The 21,168-nt window shown below is 38.5% G+C and overlaps 1 protein-coding gene across 4 annotated transcripts; it reads left to right on the plus strand.

Annotated features, from left to right (window-relative positions):
* The first annotated feature begins 1,575 nt into the window (after positions 1-1,575).
* LOC145463898 (sentrin-specific protease 3-like) lies at positions 1,576-7,056 on the plus strand. 4 transcript variants are annotated; one of them, XM_081447688.1, is made up of 6 exons: positions 1,576-4,614; positions 5,322-5,565; positions 5,715-5,800; positions 5,910-6,315; positions 6,473-6,517; positions 6,657-7,056. In XM_081447688.1, exons 2-4 carry the CDS (start codon positions 5,455-5,457, stop codon positions 6,004-6,006), a joined length of 294 nt encoding a protein of 97 aa, XP_081303814.1. In that variant the 5' UTR covers positions 1,576-4,614; positions 5,322-5,454; the 3' UTR covers positions 6,007-6,315; positions 6,473-6,517; positions 6,657-7,056. The 4 variants fall into 4 exon arrangements, 3 of the variants coding, with proteins under 3 accessions (XP_081303814.1, XP_081303813.1, XP_081303815.1); XM_081447689.1 differs by having other exon boundaries at positions 1,577-1,668; positions 3,365-4,614; positions 6,473-7,056; XM_081447687.1 differs by having other exon boundaries at positions 6,473-7,056.
* The last annotated feature ends 14,112 nt before the right edge of the window (positions 7,057-21,168 follow it).

A 21,168-nucleotide genomic window follows, 5' to 3' on the forward strand; every position in this document is an offset into this window, starting at 1 on the left:
TAATTAAGCTTAAGTTCTTGTTTGTGAAAGTTCTCATTTCCTTCATTGTGGATAATATTTCTGTTTGCTGGGCCCGTTGCAGAATATGTGAAAAGGTTTCAGTTTTGTGAAAGAACACTCCAAGCACGAGATCGCAGATATTTCATACTCAAATGGACTGATCATTTTTACTGCTGATTCTTCAAAATCATCTTCAAATACAATGTTTTCTTATACATATAAGCTATTCTGTGACCAAGTTACACGTTTCTTTAGGTTACCGATCACGTAAAAAAGGCAATTTTAAGGGCGAATAGTTAAAATTCTGCCCCACATATTTCCACCGGAGAGCGATGACTGTAACACTTTAAATACACTTTCTGCAAGATTTTTCGGTTATAATTACAATCTACTTACCTCTCAAGAAATATAAATGATAATTACTCCTTGAGATCCAAACACAATACCATTTAAAGCTGGAATGATTGGAGAAATCTGCCTCAAAAAGCTGTATCAGCGAGAGGCGACGACGCCATTTTCGAAAATGTTGTGCATTTGCGCGCATCTTTCGCCGTGACGTCATAATAGCCATGATCATAGGGTCAGCCAAATCTGACGTGTTCACCTCTCCCTCCTGTCTGTTTTCTTGGAGCATGCTCAAGCGCTTTCCGCTGACAATTTGCGGGTGCAAACGAGTTTCGATTTGCAAACGGGGAAACGGGAGCATCGAACCGCGAGGATTATTGTGGATAGCCTGCGAACAGACTCCCGGCGAGGACAGAAAAAAATTTCGGCGAGCGCGAAACAGAAGAATTATGAGAGCAAAGCGATCGGGGTGGGGGGGGGGGGAGGACAGGGGAGCCTGTAGAATTTGTTTTTGATGTGCCTATCTGCCCATGGTGATAAGCCTGTAACAAATCAGTCAATGAGGTAATTAGACCTGTCAGGAAGCTTCATTTTCGGTACTTGCAAACAGTTCTAATCGAGCTAATCAAATAGCCGGGCCGGGCGTCATAATATAGAGTGCAAGTAAGCAACATGTTCACGGAATATTTCAAACTTTACCTTGTCCCTCCAGAGCCAATACTCAGGGAGCTTAAGGTCATTCCACTGAAATAGAACCTGCATTGAGATTTTTGTGAAACTTTGCCCATTGATTGTTTATATTGTAGGAACTTAAATTTTGAAATAAAACTGAGGGGTCACCATGTTCGTTTAGGAGCAACAGCACCTTGTTTACACCCGATAAATCCTTATAATAGCACCATAATTGTAGTCACTTTTGCTTGCTAAATTCACGTTTCCGACGATTGTTTTTTGTTCTACATTGAGAATTGGTCCATATTTATTTTACACTGAGAAATTTATTACTCAATTCAAAACAACAGAAAAAAATGATAGGCCACCATACTCATTTGCGAGAAAATGACGATTTACCTCTATGGCGAGGTCCAGCTGTAAAGCAATCTCGTCCCCAGAGCCTTCGTTACCCTTGTCCAGCGGAACGGGAAACCGAAGACACGTGTGCCTAAATCCTACCGCTCAGAAGGACAACCGAGGAGTACTAGGAGCGAATTTCCGAGTCGAGCGCAGTTTTCGGAAATTGTCGGCTATTCCAATATGGCGGACTATACCAATCACATAATATGCGAATTGCCAGTGGTAAAACTATGTTGATCAACAAGACAAGTACGTTTTCATTTACCTGACATGTTAAGAATAATGTGTAGAGAGTAAAGCAGTGAATTGTTCGGCAAAATGCTGTATATTTCTTTAGGTCTCTTCCCGTCTAGTTCGCAAACCGTAAATTTGCACGCTAACATGACATTGTGGACGTCTTTGACTTGGGCACAAGAGTTTTTTAATACTTCTTTCCTTGAGGACAATTTTTTTATTGAGCTCTTGATTCGGTGGGTCCCCGAATTCAAACTTCCTTTGCCTTGTCCCTCTGGCCGGTAGGATCTTAAAAATACTACCGGCCAGAAGGACAGCTTGTGTATAAGGTAATTGGACTTAAGTCCATGCACAGTTTTATCTGCAGAATAGTTTGATACATTGCTCTTTAGTTGTATACCACACTAGAATCACGCTACAGTAATATTTTCAGTTTTCTGTGATCTTGTCCCTCTGACCGGTAGGATCTTAAAAATACTACCGGCCAGAGGGACAGCTTGTGTATAAGGTAATTGCACTTAAGTCCATGCACAGTTTTATTTGTAGAATAGTTTGAAACATTGCTCTTTAGCTTTATACCACACTAGAATCACTCTACAGTAATATTTTCAGTTTTCTGTGATCTTGTCTCTCTGGCCGGTAGGATCTTGAAAATACTACCGGCCAGAGGGACAGCTTGTGTATAAGGTAATTGGACTTAAGTCCATGCACAGTTTTATTTGTAGAATAGTTTGATACATTGCTCTTTAGCTTTATACCACACTAGAATCACTCTACAGTAATATTTTCAGTTTTCTGTGATCTTGTCCCTCTGGCCGGTAGGATCTTGAAAATACTACTGGCCAGAGGGACAGTTTGCATATAAGGTAATTGGACTTAAGTCCATGCACAGTTTTATTTGTAGAATAGTTTGATACATTGCTCTTAAGTTTTATACCACACTAGAATCACTCTACAGTAATATTTTCAGTTTTCTGTGATCTTGTCCCTCTGGGCGGTAGGATCTTGAAAATACTACCGGCCAGAGGGACAGTTTGTGTATAAGGTAATTGGACTTAAGTCCATGCACAGTTTTATTTGCAGAATAGTTTGATGCATTGCTCTTTAGTTTTATACCACACTAGAATCACTCTACAGTAATATTTTCAGTTTTCTGTGATCTTGTCCCTCTGGCCGGTAGGATCTTGAAAATACTACCGGGCAGAGGGACAGCTTGTGTATAAGGTAATTGGACTTAAGTCCATGCACAGTTTTATTAGTACAATAGTTTGATACATTGCTCTTTAGTTTTATACCACACTAGAATCACTCTACAATAATATTTTCAGTTTTCTGTGATCTTGTCCCTCTGACCGGTAGGATCTTGAAAATATTACCAGCCAGAGGGACAGCTTGTGTATAAGGCAATTGGACTTAAGTCCATGTATAGTTTTATTTGTAGAATAGTTTGATACATTGCTCTTAGTTTTATACCACACTAGAATCACTCTACAGTAATATATTCAGTTTTCTGTGATCTTGTCCCTCTGGTCGGTAGGATCTTGAAAATACTACCAGCCAGAGGGACAGTTTGTGTATAAGGTAATTGGACTTAAGTCCATGCACAGTTTTATTTGCAGAATAGTTTGATACATTGCTTTTCAGTTTTATACTACACTAGAATCACTCTACAGTTAAATATTTTCAGTTTTCTGTGATCTTGTCCCTCTAGCCGGTAGGATCTTGAAAGTACTACCGACAAGAGGGACAGCTTGTGTATAAGGTAACTGGACTTAAGTCCGTGTGCATTGTTATTTGTAAAATAGTTTGATACAGTGCTCTTTAGTTTTATACTACACTAGAATCACTCTACAGTAATATTTTCAGTTTTCTGTGATCTTGTCCCTCTGGCTGGTAGGATCTTAAAAATGCTACTGGCTAGAGGGACAGCTTGTGTATAAGGTAACTGGACTTAAGTCCAGAATAGTTTGATGCATTCCTCTTATTCTTAAGTCATAAAGCAGGCTAGAATATTGAGGAGTTGCATTTATATGAAGGTGATCAGACACTTGATTTCAATGCCTTAATAAAATCAATTTTGCATTCACTCCAAGTGGGACACATTTCTTATATGTCCAGTGGGTTCAAGTTGTAGAAATCAATATTTAATGAAACATGTTTCTGCCTTTAATACTCTGTGTAAGGATAGAAAAATCTCTTCAGGAGAGTTGTTGGATACTGTTCCCTAGGATAAGACAGACTTTTTGTGTATGGAATAAACAGAAATTAAAGTAACAAAAATTTCCTTCTATCTTTTGTTTTGGTGAATGGTGTTTTCCATTAACAAAAATGGGTTTCAGGAAATCCTTTATTTAACCAAAACGTACTGCTTAAAGGACACTGACCTGACATACTCACAAAGCTACTCATTGCAACATTTCTAGTCTATTTCCCTCCTGTATATTAAGTCATCGCGCAGAGGATAAGTCACTTCTAAAATGAAGCTTTTTAAATAACGCAGTGTAACCCCAGTTACTCTGGAATAAATCAGATTGAATAGTTTGCATATTTCTGCACCCATGAATAAAATTGTGTGGGAGAAGGACAGGGGGTGGAAGACCAGGAGAATATGGGCTGGGAGAGGAAAGGGCAGGAAGTGAGAGTTCTAAGTAGGTGAGAATCGTCTATTAAGCATTAAAATACTTTCAAACACAAGAATCCAAAATGCTTTTTGACTTCCATTGAGCTTATTTTGAGACTTCTGGACTGAAGGGAACATGAAAATTCACCCCTGGGCTGAAAAACTGAGGCCTACTTGCGGTAACATTGGAAACCCTTTCACGGTGGTCACATCATAGGTCATGAAATGTTGTCACTTAGGATGTCAGGATTGCGCAGCTAAATGACAAGTATGTGTTTTCAGTCTCCTTATTTACAGGGGACGGGACCAAAACAGACGAGGACGGGAGTCGGGAGATAAAGGTATGGGAAGCGGGAGAACATGGTATGAGAAGTGGGAGGTTCCGACCCCCTGTCCCACCCACCCACCCCCCCCAAAGAAAGATTGTTAAACGACAACTTAATGGAACCCAATTGAATTTTTTAGTCAGAGCACAAAAAATAATTATAAATGAATGGACCAAATAGAGCTACAGTTGCATTAAATAGCTTATAGGGGTCCTTATGATGTGGCTAACATAGTTCATAATCTCTCACCCCCAGTAACTAGTAAATGATACGTGATGAAATTGGCGTGAAATAGGCGGACAATTCCCCTGTGGTCATGATGAAATCAAAGCCATGTTTTGAGATTGAAAAATGGATTCTTCAACTAGTTTACAAGATTCTTTGCCTCCCGATAAAGAAATGTTTGTGTCCACGTATGATGGAGTATGCAGGGTGATTTCTGAATATGAGACAGACACCATAAGTAAATTTATTATTCGGAGAGTAGACAAAGAGTTTGGTTCAAAAGATCAGTGCACTATTTAAAAAATTACTAGGGGTTGCTTAAGTTGATTAGTCACTTAATACTGATGCTGTAAAGTACAGTGTTGCTAAATTGTAATGTATACTATTGCTGCTGAAGAGGTAAAGTTTTGGTCGGTTTCTTCTTCGCTTCGTTTTATTGCTAAAGATGGCGTTAATTTTTGCGATAAATCGTTCCTTTCCTCTCTTATTCCATACAGACTGGCAGACCTTGTCAAAAAGAAACGGGTCTATTTCCAGAGCCCATAAACTACCAATTCTGGGTCACAAGGTGGACAAAGAAGGTAAGTGACTTCTGATATATTACCATGCGCTAGTCAGTTTCCCTTAGAAATGCTGTCGATACTTATTACTATGTCTCCTATTTTTTCTCATCAGACCAACATATTTGCTTTTGATAAGGTTTTCATACCTTGTCATCTCCCTGGTCATTGGACACTTGGGGTATGATATACTTCACAGTTTCTTATGGAAATAGTATGTTGCATATCAAAATCAACTATTTGACCCTCTCCCCTCTATCCTTGAAAGTTAAGAAGGTTGGGAAGAAGGGAATTAACTCATAAAAAAAGTAACTAACATGCCATTCCTAGGTCATAGATATGACAACAAGAACCATCTCTTACTGGGATTCACTTCAGACAGCTACAGCCAATAAATTATTCTACAGGAAAGTCAGGTATCTTTTCCAATAATCCATTTGTAAAACAAAGAAATATTATGAAAATGCATTATTGTCCCTCAAGATCAGTTTACTAACCAATGCCTCGATGATAAAATGTGACTAGGGATTTTCTGAAGGAAGAAAGTAGCAAAAGAGGAAAGCTGTACAAGGAGGACAATTGGAAGGATCACTTTCCCATGGTAAAAAAGAAAGTTCTATAGGTAGTTTGCAACCACTCCCAAGAAATTCAAGTGACAAAGACTCTGGCAGCCACGTTGGATGACAAGAACAATAAAGCTACTTCTTTTGTTAATGGTCATCCAACATGGTAGCGATGATGTCAGTTAATTATATGCCAGATAGTTAGATTTACAGTAATATAAATGTGCCAAACTCTTGGTCTGCACTTAGTCCACACAAGCCCTAGCTCTTTTGACTGAACATTTTCTTACACATTTTAATTGAATCCCTATACATAGGATAGACCAGAGCAAAAGAATGATTATGATTGTCGCGTCTTTGTCTATATGGTAAGTTGTGCAAATACCATATTCCATCAATTACCATGTCTCTTTAAATAATTAGCTTGGCTTGAGTTAATTCAAATCAAAGTGTTCATTTTCACCTTAACTGATCACTTGTGCTGGTGATACATTTTAAACTTATTGCTTAATTATCTATGTTTAGTTTGCAGAGCACCTTAGCAGAGGAGAAACTCCTAATTTCAACCAGGTATTTTGAATCAAAAGCAAGTATCAACACTTATCATCACATGACAAAGTAATGGAACATCATTTGGAACAAAACTACACATCTCCTATTTATATAACACTTTCTTGCAGAAATTCACCATGTTTGTCTTATTTTCTAGGATGACATTCCCTCTCTCCGTGAAGTGATGAAAAAGCAGATTTTACAGCAAATGCTACCAAACTGAAGGAATGTACCTTCAAAAGAACTCAAAAGTTGTCATCAGTAGTAAACTATTGAATTTGTTTGCAAAGGATTAGTCTCCATATTTCCTTTATCAGTTGTAAATGTACATATATATAACAATTTCCCTCACTAAATTAACACTCTAGATCCATTGTTCAGTTTAAACTTCCACACAGATACTGTCATGTTCATTGAATTATTGCAATGGCCACAGAGCACGAATAGACTTTTACAGACACCATGGACTTAAGTGCAATTACCTTATACACAAACTGTCCCTCTGGCCAGTAGTATTTTCAAGATCCTACCAGCCAGAGGGACAAAATCACAGAAAACTGAAAATATTTCACTGTAGAGTAATTCAAGTGTAATATCAAACTAGAGAACAATGTCTCAAACTATTTTACAAATAAAAATGCACATGGACTGAAGTCCAATTACCTTATACACAAGCTGTCCCTCTGGCCAGTAGCATTTTTAAGATCCTACCAGGCAGAGGGACAGGATCACAGAAAACTGGAAATACTACTGTAGAGTGATTCTAGTGCAGTATAAAGCTAAAGAGCACTGTATCAAACTATTTTACAAATAAAACTGGCATGGACTGAAGTCCAATTACCTTATACACAAGCTGTCCCTCTAGCCGGTAGTATTTTCAAGATCCTACCGCCCAGAGGGACAAGATCACAGAAAACTGAAAATATTACTGTAGAGTGATTCTAGTGTGGTATAAAACTAAAGAGCAATGTATCAAACTATTCTGCAAATAAAACTGTGCATGGACTTAAGTCCAATTACCTTATACACAAACTGTCCCTCTGGCCAGTAGTATTTTCAAGATCCTACCAGCCAGAGAGACAAGATCACAGAAAACTGAAAATATTACTGTAGAGTGATTCTAGTGTTGTATAATGCTAAAGAGCAATGTATCAAACTATTCTACAAATAAAACTGTGCATGGACTTAAGTGCAATTACCTTATACACAAGCTGTCCCTCTGGCCGGTAGTATTTTCAAGATCCTACCGGTCAGAGGGACAAGATCACAGAAAACTGAAAATATTACTGTAGAGTGATTCTAGTGTGGTATACAACTAAAGAGCAATGTATCAAACTATTCTGCAGATAAAACTGTGCATGGACTTAAGTCCAATTACCTTATACACAAGCTGTCCTTCTGGCCGGTAGTATTTTTAAGATCCTACCGGCCAGAGGGACAAGGCAAAGGAAGTTTGAATTCGGGGACCCACCGAATCAAGAGCTCAATAAAAAAATTGTCCTCAAGGAAAGAAGTATTAAAAAACTCTTGTGCCCAAGTCAAAGACGTCCACAATGTCATGTTAGCGTGCAAATTTACGGTTTGCGAACTAGACGGGAAGAGACCTAAAGAAATATACAGCATTTTGCCGAACAATCCACTGCTTTACTCTCTACACATTATTCTTAACATGTCAGGTAAATGAAAACGTACTTGTCTTGTTGATCAACATAGTTTTACCACTGGCAATTCGCATATTATGTGATTGGTATAGTCCGCCATATTGGAATAGCCGACAATTTCCGAAAACTGCGCTCGACTCGGAAATTCGCTCCTAGTACTCCTCGGTTGTCCTTCTGAGCGGTAGGATTTAGGCACGCGTTTTCGATTCTTGTTATTCCGGTCAAACTGCGCAGGCGTGAGTGTCTAGTTCAAGATGGCGTCTGATTCCTTGGCTGACTTGGAGACTCTTTGAAGGTTATCACGTTTTCCTTAAAGAAACTAGGTCAACCCGAACGAGAATTGACGAGGGAACAATACGATGCCATAAGGGGAAAATGTTCTTAGAAAAAAGGTCGCTGCTAGCGGTGTTACTAACTGGATCTGGCAAATCGTTGACTTATCAATACCTTAACTAGGACTTTTTGACTTCGTCCCAAGCGGCTTCGATCCTGTACGTCAAGATTCTGCTGTGCTCGTTGTGTCTTCTCTAAGCGCAGTAATGAGAGAGCAGCTAGACAAGTTGGAAGCGTTTTTTACGTCTGCATTCTGCAAAGTAAGCTTATCTTAGAGAATCAAGGTAAACAAAAAGTAACAAATATTCCGAGAAATCAGCAAGCGTAGTTTGCTTTTTGCACATATAGAGGTCTCTGTTTATATCAATAGTTTGGCAAAAATGCTTAGAACATCGAGAGGAGTTTAACAGGATAGCCCAAGCCGTAGTTCATTTGGTTCTGCAATGGTGCCGGTTATTTCTTATCATTGTTTTCAATAGCTATGTCATGTTTTACGTTTAATGATTTATAGGAATTTAGTTGCTGTTTGGATTTGACAACATTGACCTTCTAGTTCCATATGTTTTTACGACTGTATTTATAGCAAGTTCAAGTTGTTATTTGTATTCTGCAGTCTATTGAGCAGTGATCGCTGCAATACTTAATTATATTTGATGTTTGCATGTACCAGGTTGGCACAGGTCAGGAAATGGTCGGGGAAAAAATTCTTCAAGGTCAGGGAAACTAAGGGAATTTTATTTGGAGTCAGGGAAAATTGGCATTTTGAAGGAAAGTCAGGGAAAATTGAATTAATACCATTGAAGGCTGGAAGAAACATTTGGGGTCACTGTGATCTCAACAATATTTTTCCTTCAATATGAAGATGGAAAATTTGTTGAAAAATATCCCACTTTATGGGCAAGTCGAGGATGAAGCCACTACTAAACCTGACATTTTGCATTTCTTTGGTCAGGGAAATTTCATTTTTATCAGTGAAAAATTCAGGGAATTTTGAAAAGGATGCCTGTGGCAGCAATGTGTACCTGTATTTTAATGTATCAATGAAATAATTATTTTCAGTTAAATATTCCAATCAATATCCAACTCTTTACCACACTGTACTTAGGCAAGTGAGTTGATATGTGAAGTAATTGTTTATTAAAAGTGGAGAAGTCTTTAAGTTATGTTCTTGAAAAAAATATATTCATACATAAAGGGAAAGTATCACCAAGATTTTGACCTAACTTGGTCAAAATTACTTAGTAACAAAATAATACTGAAAATGAAGAGAAAAGAATACAACAAAATGATTGCATGAGAGAGGAAGTATTTATGATTTGTCCATGTTCTAGAAAGAAAGAATTTGAAAAACGTTAGCCTAAGATTTTTCAAGTTGAGGTTCATTCTAAATCTATTTATTTACTGATCAGAGACACTTCGCACAATTTAATACTCTGCTTTACATACGTAATACTTTTTTTTCCATCACATTCAGGCTAGCCAGTACGTCTTTTTCCTATTTTTTAATGGCTAATTAAGTAGCACAGTTACAGAATTTAAAATGGATTTATAGCCTTGCATGTTTCAAAGGTAGATTTAGTGTAAAGCTATTGGTGTCTGTGACTCTGGTGTTTAAAATTAACAAAAATATGTTAGGGACAGTCATTATTTCTTTGTTCTCTGTTGCTTAGTGGATTTCTGGTCATAGCTTAGATATATGTTTCCATGGTTTTCAGTGATTTTGTATCGAATCTGTTGTATCCAGTTATACAAATGACAATTGACAATAATTATTAATTCCCCATTGCTCTTGAATTATTTTTCTTATTTATACTCCAATATTAAATAAACTGATGTTGTTATCACAGTGAGAGCTAAGAAGAATAATTTTAAAATCCAAATGTCTGCATTGTCATGAATATGTACATTTGTGTCAATGTTGCTGGACTAAAGCAGTGGATTGGGATAGAAGGGGTGTAGAGAGGCTATATTTGTCCATTAAAGTAGTACTGATTTTCCTAATTTTTGAAAGAAAGTTCCTATTTTTCAATAGTGTGTTTCCTATTTTCCTATTTTTCTGAAAAACCATGCCGCTGGACACCCTGCAATAACTGAGGAGAATGTACTCCCTTTGTAATTACATATGCAAATGGTTAGACACTCAAGTCTTCTCGGATGAGGACTATAAACCGTACACCCAGTCTCCTGCATCTTCAGTGTTACATGGTTTAATAGCAGGGGACGTTAAAGAACCCACACACTTATCGCAAAGAGTAGGGCACATAGTTCCCGGTGTTGTGGTCTGGTCTTGTGTTACAGGTTGGTGCTTTACATGGGGTTAACCTTATTGCACCTTTAACCCTTGGACAGAATTGTCCAAGAAAAATTACTATGGCATTTGCAAAGATTGGTTTCCTTACAAATTAGTTTAATATTCCCCCCAGTGCCAGTACTTGCACTTACAGGAACTGCTATGAGAGACACAAAGTGTGAAATAATCATGGGGCTATCAAATCCAGTGGTCATTCAATGTAATCCAAACAGGGAAAATAACTTTTATGCTTCTCATGTTAGTGCAGTCAGGGGAGATAACAAATAAGGTGAAATTTTAGACCCAGTTGTCACTGAGCTGAAATTAGAAAAGCTAAATATGCCTCTTACCCTCTCTCCCTAATGTGGCTAATATTAAAATAAAAAACTTTATTAATTTTGAACTCAATGGTATGTAAACACAAAGTCAGAAACTTAAAAACATTATGCCATCTTGCAACTTTACAAACCTCACAATTACACAGACCAAAATTTACATTTCTTGGCTGGTTCAGCGGCTGGAAGTGCCCGAATAGATTCTGGAAGAATTGTATAAAACCTTGGTGTCAATCTGCGTTCGATTCCTTTGAATTGTGTTACCCGCTTTGATTCTCGTTCTTTCGCCACAAAAGGACTTTTCTCCGTCTCCTCCCCCTCTTGTGAATTTTCTTGTTCGGTATGAGACCTCTGACACAAGTCGTTCTACTCAGAAAATTGCTACAGTCGAGTGTGATGATAATTAATTTCAACCAATTTTTATGGAATGCCAGAACTGTCTTATGATACTTTTTTTTATTATATTGGGTGGTTATGTCATTATATTTAGCACTTATGTTATTATATTCGGTGATTAACTCATTATACTCAGTGCTTATTCCATTATACTCGGTGCTTATGTCCATATATGCGGTGCTGTCTTCATTATATTCGGTGCTTATTCCATTATATTCGGTGCTTCCCTCGTTAAATTTGGTGCTTTCTTTGTTATATTAGGTGCTTTTTTCATTATATTCGGTGCTTTCTTCGTTATATTCGGTTCTAACTTTGGTGTTTCCTTCATTCGGTGCTCACACTATTATATTCGGTGCAAAGGCCATTATATTCGGTACTTCCTTGTTCGGTGATTACTTCATTATATTCGGTGCTTACTTCGTTATATTCAGTGCTTTCTTTGATATGATCGTCACCAGTCTTCGCAAGGGGCTGTACAATTTGGAGGTAGTCTAGGGAAAGCCGGGAAAAACGGGTGTCACGAAAACTCAGACCCCAAAACCTCAGACCCCGAAAACTCAGACCCCTCGATATTAAAAACTCAGTTGTTATCACCTGAATTGCTCTATGGCCACAATGAGGCGAGATGTTTATCTTCTCCAGTTTATGTTGTTGCATCGATCGAACGGTGAAAAACAAATATTTAACTTCTCAGGTTTATCGCTGTCGCGTCAGTCAAACAGTGAAGAACTAACAAGGTTTAGAACAGCAGCCGACACTGTTTTTCAAAACAGACCCTTTTTATGCAATCGTATGCAGCAAAAAAATGTGTTGTTCTCTGAAACATACTCGTTTGATCGCAATCTGCTTTTGGACTTTATGTGCGTTGCGTGACTGTCGGCACGTAACCCGCAGAAATTAACAAAATTTAGGGAAAAAAAAGAAAAAAAGAGTGCATAGAGATAGCCATGTTTGCGTTCCAACTTATAACGGGAATAGTGAATATTTCTTACAGGAAACAGTAAGTTTCAAACCAAACACTTCTATTTCTTTCTTTTTTTTCATACCGCCTGGATTAGTTAATTATTAAATCTGCCTTGTGGCAGGGCCTTTGCGCCAGTTTTCAATTTTCGTTCACTCACATTTCGAGACCAGACATGGCGGTTCAATCGGTTTGACCTTCACGTGCTTTTTACGTGTTGACTTTTTACGTGCCGACAGTCACGCAACGCACATAAAGTGTTAGCACCTGTAATAATGAAGAAAACACCAAACAAAGTTAGAACTGAATATAACGAAGAAAGCACCGAATATAATAAAGACAGCACCGAATATAATGAAAAAAGCACCTAATATAACGAAGAAAGCACCGAATATAACGAGGGAAGCACCGAATATAACGGAATAAGCACCGAATATAATGAAGGCAGCACCGCATATAAAGGCATAAGCACCGAATATAGTGGAATAAGCACAGAGTATATAAAGGATATTACACGGTGGCTCGAAGATATGAATTTTATGTTCTCCTGGCAAGAACAATATTGTTCTTGCCACGAGAACATAAAATCCATATCTTCGAGCCAACGTGTAATGTTCTTTTTATTATATGGAGACTAAATATTGAAACCAATTCAACAAAAGCAAAAGGTGGGAATCATGCCGTCATTGAACGATACAACACTCTCAAAGGTGACATACAGAAAATACGCCACTCGGGTCCTGGATGAAGTGGCGTATGGAATCTACGAGTGGTTTAGTTCCCAGTAAAACACTCTTCTCCATATAATTTTGTTTATTATATTTGGTGGTTATGTCATTTTATTATATGGAGAAGAGTGTTTTACTGGGAACTAAACCACTCGTAGATTCCATACCCCACTTCATCTGGGACCCGAGTGGCATATTTTCCGTATGTCACCTTTGTGAGTGTCATATCGTTCAATGAAGTCACGATTCCCGCCTTTTGCTTTTGTTGAATTGGTTTCTCCATATAATAAAAAGAACATTACACGTTGGCTCGAAGATATGAATTTTATGTTCGCGTGGCAAGAACAATATCTCACTCGTTCGCTTCGCTCACTCGTGAGATATTGTTCTTGCCACGAGAACATAAAATTCATATCTTCTCGCCACCGTGTAATATCTTCTATATATCATAAGACAGTTCTGGCGTTCCATAAATTTTCCTGTACAAGACCATCACTTTCACTATAAACACTGAGACCAGATACCTTCACTGTAACACTCGAAAGGTTCTCGCTCTCAAATCTATCTCCAAACAAATCAATCGGATTGCTGGCGAAGCTGAAATATTCCAGCATCTACAAACACGTTGCATAAAGTGATTTAGAAATTGAAGCGATTTCCCACTGTTTTGTACGCCTTGTTCTTGCTCGAAGCGATCGTACCCAGAGCTTGTACGCGGGCGGCTTAGAATTGGAAATCTGGGAACAAATTTATTGTTTTTCAACTTCCGGTGCAACTGCGCAAGCTCTCTTTATGGCCAATGCAGGAGGGAGAGGTCAACTTTGCTTGCGTAGCGATGCGATTACGCGCCCGATGATCTTGGCCATTATGACGTCACTCGTGAGCCAGCCCGTGAAGTTTCAATGGCCGCTAAAAAATGACACCAGAAAAGTTTTTCATCCGATGATTGCTCAAAGAATTTGAAAGAAAGCGATCAACAGACCACAGGAATAAGATAACCTATTAATGTTGTGTCCAAAACTACCTTGGTTTTCAAACATTAGATGTCGGAAGGCTCAAAAACACGCAAAATTTGGAGATCGCTCAATTGAAAACGCGATTGCAAGGTGAAGCTTCACGCCCGTTTCCTGGGCGATATCTGGAGAACCCAACGATGAACAACACGAACACAAAAATATGATCTTGATATGGTTTAAAACGTTTGAATGGTGATAAGAACGAATCATTTAACATATGCATAAAAATGATCAGTGGGTTTAAACCCATTATTTTGGAGACGATAGCGTGGAGGACCTGCTGATCAATACTCGAAACCCTCGAAATATGAGAAAGTATTTGATGGAAAATGCTCCCTTACAAAGACATTTGAACTATCAAGTCATATGCTGGGTTGGAAATTAAAGTAAATAATGTACCAAGAAATTATTTTTCTGCGCTAAATTATCCGCAAAACTGTCAACAATAACATTTTCTTCGGCGAGACCAACCAACTGACGCAAGCCGAGCAGACGTGTGGATCTTTTAGGTGGTAAAATGATATAAAATCACTGTACGGGAGACCTAGATGAAACAGATGATATTCAGAATAACATGGATGAGACCTCTTGGCAGAAAGGTGCTTTATTTCATGTCAAAATGTTCTTCAAATATGAGATCGGAGCAAGATCTGTTTCCTCGGGCGTCCGCATGCAGTGTAAAGCTATTTCTAGTCTCGCACCTCTGACAAGAAAGGTATCCTAAACTAGTGCTTTGGGTTCTAATTTTTTTTTTAATATCACAGTGAGTTCAATTAAACTTGTATAGGCTGTAAAAGAAAACTCATAGGATGTTGTATGGAAAGAACTAAAAAATACAGAATCTGGTTCCAAGCAGCAAGTGAATTAAAGAGGAAAGAAAATATGAACAGGGACACTTCCTATGCTAAGCCATTGGCAATAAGAGTTAACTTATCCAGGAGAAACTTGTAACGTCAAAATGACTTATTGCCAAAACATAGAGTTCAGTAAGGAAGGTTAAGACAAAGCTGGAAAGATCAATATCAGGTGATCTCTTATCATAACCAAACCCCTTGTTTTCTAATAGTATCTGTCTTGAGAAACTGTAATAGCTTACTGTCTCTACGTTTGAAATGATAATCAGTTATTTTCTTTATACTTTATGCTTTTAATTTTCATCATAAATCTTATGTAAATAGAGATAGCTTTAACAATTATTTTACATTAAGTTTAAACTGACCTACAAAGAAATATTCTAGAGAAAAGTGTCACAGAGGTTGTACTTGTAAACATGAACCTGAAGTCTGGTTTCTCCCCAGTGCCATCCATCCCAGGTTCCCTGTTGCTTTTTGTATTGATGAGTTTATTATTAGCTTCAAGAGAATGATAACCATACATTTTCAGCAAATAACAAAAAAAAAACCACACAAGACCGGGTTTTAAATGTTTAATTGACAGCACAATGACAAAAAATAGATAGCTTTCCATGGTGGTTGCATGTATTGCCAGAAATGGGGCCTGCTTGAATGGTCTCGCTAAGGTGGTGGAAGATGGTAACCTAAGGTTTAAAAAGATCAAATAAGACTCCTCTTAATAATCACCAGTTGAAAATTGGGGTAAATGTTTATATCACCTCCCTTCCCTCTTTGGTTTTTACATCGCCCCTAACTCTTTTCAATAGAAAGTGTATTAAAAAACTAAAACAAAAATTTCCTAATGAGATCTAGCACCAGGAACTCAATGCATATTTACAATTAACAAAAGTAGCTCTCACAATTAAACAATCAAACCCCATCCACCTTTTAAGTCCCGTCCAAGCAGATACAATGCGGTAATGTACATGGAGCTAATATCATAATCTATAAAACATAAAATAGCTCATTTCCAGTATCAATGCATTGAATTGAGGTCTTCAGATTCATATAAAGAAATTTTTTCAGCACCCTCACCTGCACAAAGGAAAAATAAAATTTCTGAAGCGTGTCAAACAAACTACATCAAACACTCTGCATAAAGCATTTTTGGATCCTTACATAGAGAATATTGTTTAGGAATTGAAATAAATCAAACTTCAAATTCCTAAATATTGCTGATCAACTGTGCCAGTTTTGTAAACATAATAAGATCCAACAATAGGAACTCAAGGTGACCAGAGTTTGGAACTCAAGTTTTGTTATATAAGCATACATGATTCCAGCTGGCAGTGAGGCTCCTTATTTGGTCTTAGGTAACCAAGAAAGCCCTTGCCCCAGTGACCCTGGACGAGCTAATTTTCACCATTTTGTTGAGAAAGTGAAACACAAGTCACCCTTGGCAACATTACCAGGGTAACCCTGGTAGGCCTGGTAACCTTTTTCATCAAAATACTATGACTGGCCTACCTGGGACAACTCATGGTATGAAGAAATCAAAATTAACTCACAAAACCCTGTAGTGATCAAATGACTGAAAGGAAGCCAAAAAAAGAATGATAACTGAGCATTGGAATATGAAAAAAGGCTTAAGTAATCCTGGAGGGACAACTTCGGTTCATATAAAAACTTGATAAAGTTGCTTCAGAAGGGTTTGATAGGGTCTCCAGTACCCAAGACAATATAAATGGGGCCTTCTTCTCTCTCCTCTGCAGAAGCTCCCCATGGAAATTGAATATACTCCAAACTACCAGCCTACGGTCTAAGCAGCATGAAAGAAGCCTATGCAGAGGAGAGAGGGCCTTGTATGTCCATATGTTTACAGAGAAGTCTTACAAGACTAGACCGCAAACTATGGGTAAAATGTAGACTGCAGGCTTTTTAAGAATATCACATTCCCATTTTCATTTATAGAGAGAATGAGCTAACCTTACACCGGCTAACATGAGCCGTATATTTCAGGCTAACCGGAGCACTTAGCTCTCTATAAAAGGAAATGGGATATTTCTAAGAAGTCTGCAGTCTGCATATTCATTTTATCCTCTGTCTGCATTTTAACCACCGTTGTGCAGTAGGCAGGCTTTAACTCTTATTTAAATAATTAAGCCTAAGTTCTTGTTTGTGAAAGTTCTCATTTCCATCATTGTGGATATTTCTCTTTGCTAGGCCTGTTGCAGAACATGTGTCGAGCACGAGATCGCAGATATTTCATACTCAAATAGACTGATCATTTTTACTACCGATTCTTCAAACTCATCTTCAATTACAATGTGTTCCTACACATGTAAGCTCTTATGTGACCACGTTACACGTTTCTTTAAGTTACCGATCACGTAAAAAAAGGAAATTTTACAGGGCAAATAGTCAAAATTTTGCCCCACATATTTCCACCGGAGAGCAATGACTGTAACACTTTATGCAAGAGTTTTCGGTTATAATTAAAATCTACTTACCTCTCAAGAAAGGAAATGATAATCACTCCTTGAGATCCAAATACAATACCATTTGAAGCTGGAATGATTGGAGAAATCCTCCTCAAAAAGTTGTATTAGCGAGAGGCGACGACGCCATTTTCGAAAATTTTGTGCATTTGCGCGCTTCTGTCGCCGTGACGTCATAATGGCCATGATCATAGGGTCAGCCAAATCTGACGTGTTCACCTCTCCCTCCTGGGCCAATGAAATATCGAGCTGAAACACTGATTTCCCGTTCCGCTGGACAAGGGTAACGAAGGCTCTGGGAACGAGATTAGCTCTAAAGAAAACGCCGCCATTTTTTAATGCGCGCGCGCTAATCACGCGTGAATTATGCCCAGTAGGGATGCGCAATGCAATACTGGGGAATGACCTTAAAATTCCTGCTCGTAACAGAGCATAAAGTACCCTTCAGAATCACTTGTGAAATAACGAGAGGTCAAGAGACCGAGACTTAAAAGAGAACAGCAAATGCACTATTGTAACGAACCGTTGGAGTCGTATAATTTTACGAAGATCTGTCAAATATTCATCTCGAAGATGTCAACAATCAGCGATTTAACCAATGATATCATGATACCGGGAGCTGGTATCATAGAACGGCGGCATCAATAGAATGTCTACAGGCTCACCAGGAGCCTGTTTGCAGGCTATTGTGGATTATTGCCCAGCGGATTAAGCAAAAGTAAGTATGTTGCAAATGTTAGCCTGGTTTTGTCGCTTTCTTCGAGTGTTATTCTTTGCGTCTGGAGGTCCCTGGTTCAAATCCACCACTCTACCGCTATCTGGATTTGTTCTCGGTAGCCCCGAGTTCAACTCCTCGACCGTGTTGTGTAAATAGCCAACTGGTCAGCCTCCAACCGGTTGGGAGTCTTAATAGTTTATGTTATATTTGTTTATTTATTTACAGTGTCCCCAATTAGCACGTTTAGAAGTGCTAAATACATTTGACACTTAAATAAAGTGTTTTTTTGGATTTTTTTGCGTTATGATTTCTTTTGTTCGTTGGTGTCGTGTTCATTTCAGTGCCAAGCGGAAGCACGTGCTTTGTTTATTTTTAGACTATTTACAATACTCTTCTGCTGCTGATATTGGTATAACAATGATAATAACAATAACAACGAATATTTAAACAGGATGATCCATCGGTGTATTCAACACTGTTATCAGAGGGGTCCTGTAAAAGCAATATTAGCTAATATTGAAAAGAGGGTAAAATAGGGCAAAATTAGTAAAAATGTTCACTTAATGACGTTCGCCCGAAAATTTTCCAACATTGATTTTTTTCTGAGACTTTTAGCACTGTAACATGATGAGTTGCAATGTAGTTATGTCAAAAATGTAAAAAAAAATGGGGAGGTCGTGGACTTCGTGGAGAGAACATGCCCAGAAGAACACCCTAAATCTGAAAAAATCGAGCTTCGTTAGTGAATAAGGTCACAGTGTCTGTAAGCCCCAAAATATTGCAATTTGTTCTTTGAAGTGAAATGTTCTCTGCCAAAATGTTGTTTCAGTGGACCTATTACAGTGTGTTTACTGAAACCGAGGCCACCCAGACAATGAAAACCAATCAGATGGCAGAAATGGAACAACAGATTCCAACATTTTCAAATCCAGCCAATCAAATGTCCGGTACAAAACAATGAAATCTCAACTAGTTCGTTGTGATGCTAGCGCAATTATGGTGTCGCTCAATAAATTGTCAAGCTCAAGCCGTTAGTAGTTTCGCCTGCTTGCGGCCGTGCTTGCGGGTTTAAGAGAAATTATATGCTGCACTTTCTATGGGGTCGTTGGTTCGTTAGAAAATACATAAAAAGAAAAGCTGCGTAAGAGTGTCACTCATACATACTTTATTGGCTCGTCCCCGTGGGGCTTTTCAAAGTCAATGTTACATTACAAAATTTAAAAACGCAGAAAGCCAAACACATAACGATAACTTAAAAAGAAGACAAATGTTGAATAAAAATTAAATAAAACAGTCATTAAGAAGCTTACGCCTGAGTAGGCGCTTGAAATCCGTCACGGATGGACAAAGTTTAAGTTCAGGCTGCAACTCATTTCACAGAGAGGTCGCTCTATACTGAAAAGTCCTTTGACCGCTAGCTAGCAGTGCGGAAGAGTGGTATGTTCAACTACGGTGGCTCATAGGAACAAAACACTTCCATAGGGACAAAACACTTCCACAAATCACAAAACACTTCCACAAATCGCAAAACACTTCCACAAATCACACAAATCACACTTTCTCGGATGGAAAACAGTTGCTTGGAAAAAAAACAATTGCTGGGATAGAAAACACTTGCACGGGTGACAAAACACTTGCACAGATCGAAAACGATTCTACTAATACAAACACGTTCACAAATCAGTATACATTTCCACAAATACGAAACACCCCCACAAATCACAAAACACTTGCACAACCTGAATAACTTATCGAACAGTTAACACGTGCAGAGTGCCTTTTGGCTTGGCTACTAAGGCTCTAAGGCCGGGATGCTAAGGTCAGTTTGCACTTCGCGGGTAGAGCAAACTTCGAACTTCAACTAGAAGGTGAGTACGTGTTCTATCATATATTTTAATGCTGTTATTCGGTCTGATTTGCTAGTATTGCTCCCTATCCACCATTGTGGCCGTTTAAAGCATTTTTGCAAGGATAATGTTGAGTGATGACTTAAACTGAGCTTTGCAACTAAGCGAACACAAACGAAACAGTGCAATGGCTTGCGAGGCATCTTCCTGACGGCCAATAATAGCGGAACTCCGGCGGCCGCCAAGCGGAGCCCCATACTCATATAGGAAAGAAAAAGAAACCAACGAGTTGATTTTCTCATGGTTATCATGGCTAGCAGTATTGCTTGTGGGCGCGTACGCACGACGGCGACAGAGTTGCCGAACATGGCGGCCATACTCCAAATAATAGGTTGACAGACATGCAGCCTTGGTTTACCGTGTACTTCCTTGATATTGGACATCCATGTTATGATCAATTGACACCTGTCAAACCAAGGTATCCGCTGACCAGTATCACGTGACCATATCGCGGGCTCAAGTTTACAGCTCCTCGAGGTTACGTGTTTTTTGAAGTTGACCGCTGACCAAGTGCTGGTTATCGATTGGATCGCGGACTCATATTAGGTTAACTTGTTGGAAACAGGGCAGGATTGCTCGGAAGCCGGTCAACGCTAACCCAGGATTAAAAGTTAACCAAATTATAGCTTTTTCTTCCATACAAATGTTTTTTGCTGTTTTGTTTTGTGTATAGGGTGATTATTAAAACTCAAAACAGAAGGCCAAACAATATACAGAAAACCTCACCGCAAAGTTACAAAACTCAAATCAAAATTCTACCTTTTTCTGGGTTAACAACAACCCGGCCCAGGAGCTACGGTCACTTCTGAAGATGTATGTTGTACATACGAAACGTCAAGGAAATTAACTTTGTTTAACATGCGTTTTGGTTCCATGTTTATCACCGCGGTTTGGGTTTCGTTTCTTCTGAAGTGTTTTGTCTCTATGAGCCACCGTAAAATTTACTATGATATGTGCTTTTAGGATTTAGGAGTTTAGGTTTTTAAAGAATTA

Source organism: Orbicella franksi, chromosome 12 (assembly GCF_964199315.1).
Source record: "Orbicella franksi chromosome 12, jaOrbFran1.1, whole genome shotgun sequence".
NCBI classification, from domain to species: Eukaryota; Metazoa; Cnidaria; class Anthozoa; order Scleractinia; family Merulinidae; genus Orbicella; species Orbicella franksi.

Excerpts from the sequence above, each read along its gene's own strand:
- LOC145463898 (XM_081447687.1), top strand. The coding sequence starts at position 5,455 with ATGCTGTCGATACTTATTACTATGTCTCCTATTTTTTCTCATCAGACC. Across the intron at positions 5,566-5,714 it reads CTGGTCATTGGACACTTGGG|GTCATAGATATGACAACAAG; the intron begins GTATGATATACT and ends TGCCATTCCTAG. Across the intron at positions 5,801-5,909 it reads TTATTCTACAGGAAAGTCAG|GGATTTTCTGAAGGAAGAAA; the intron begins GTATCTTTTCCA and ends AAATGTGACTAG.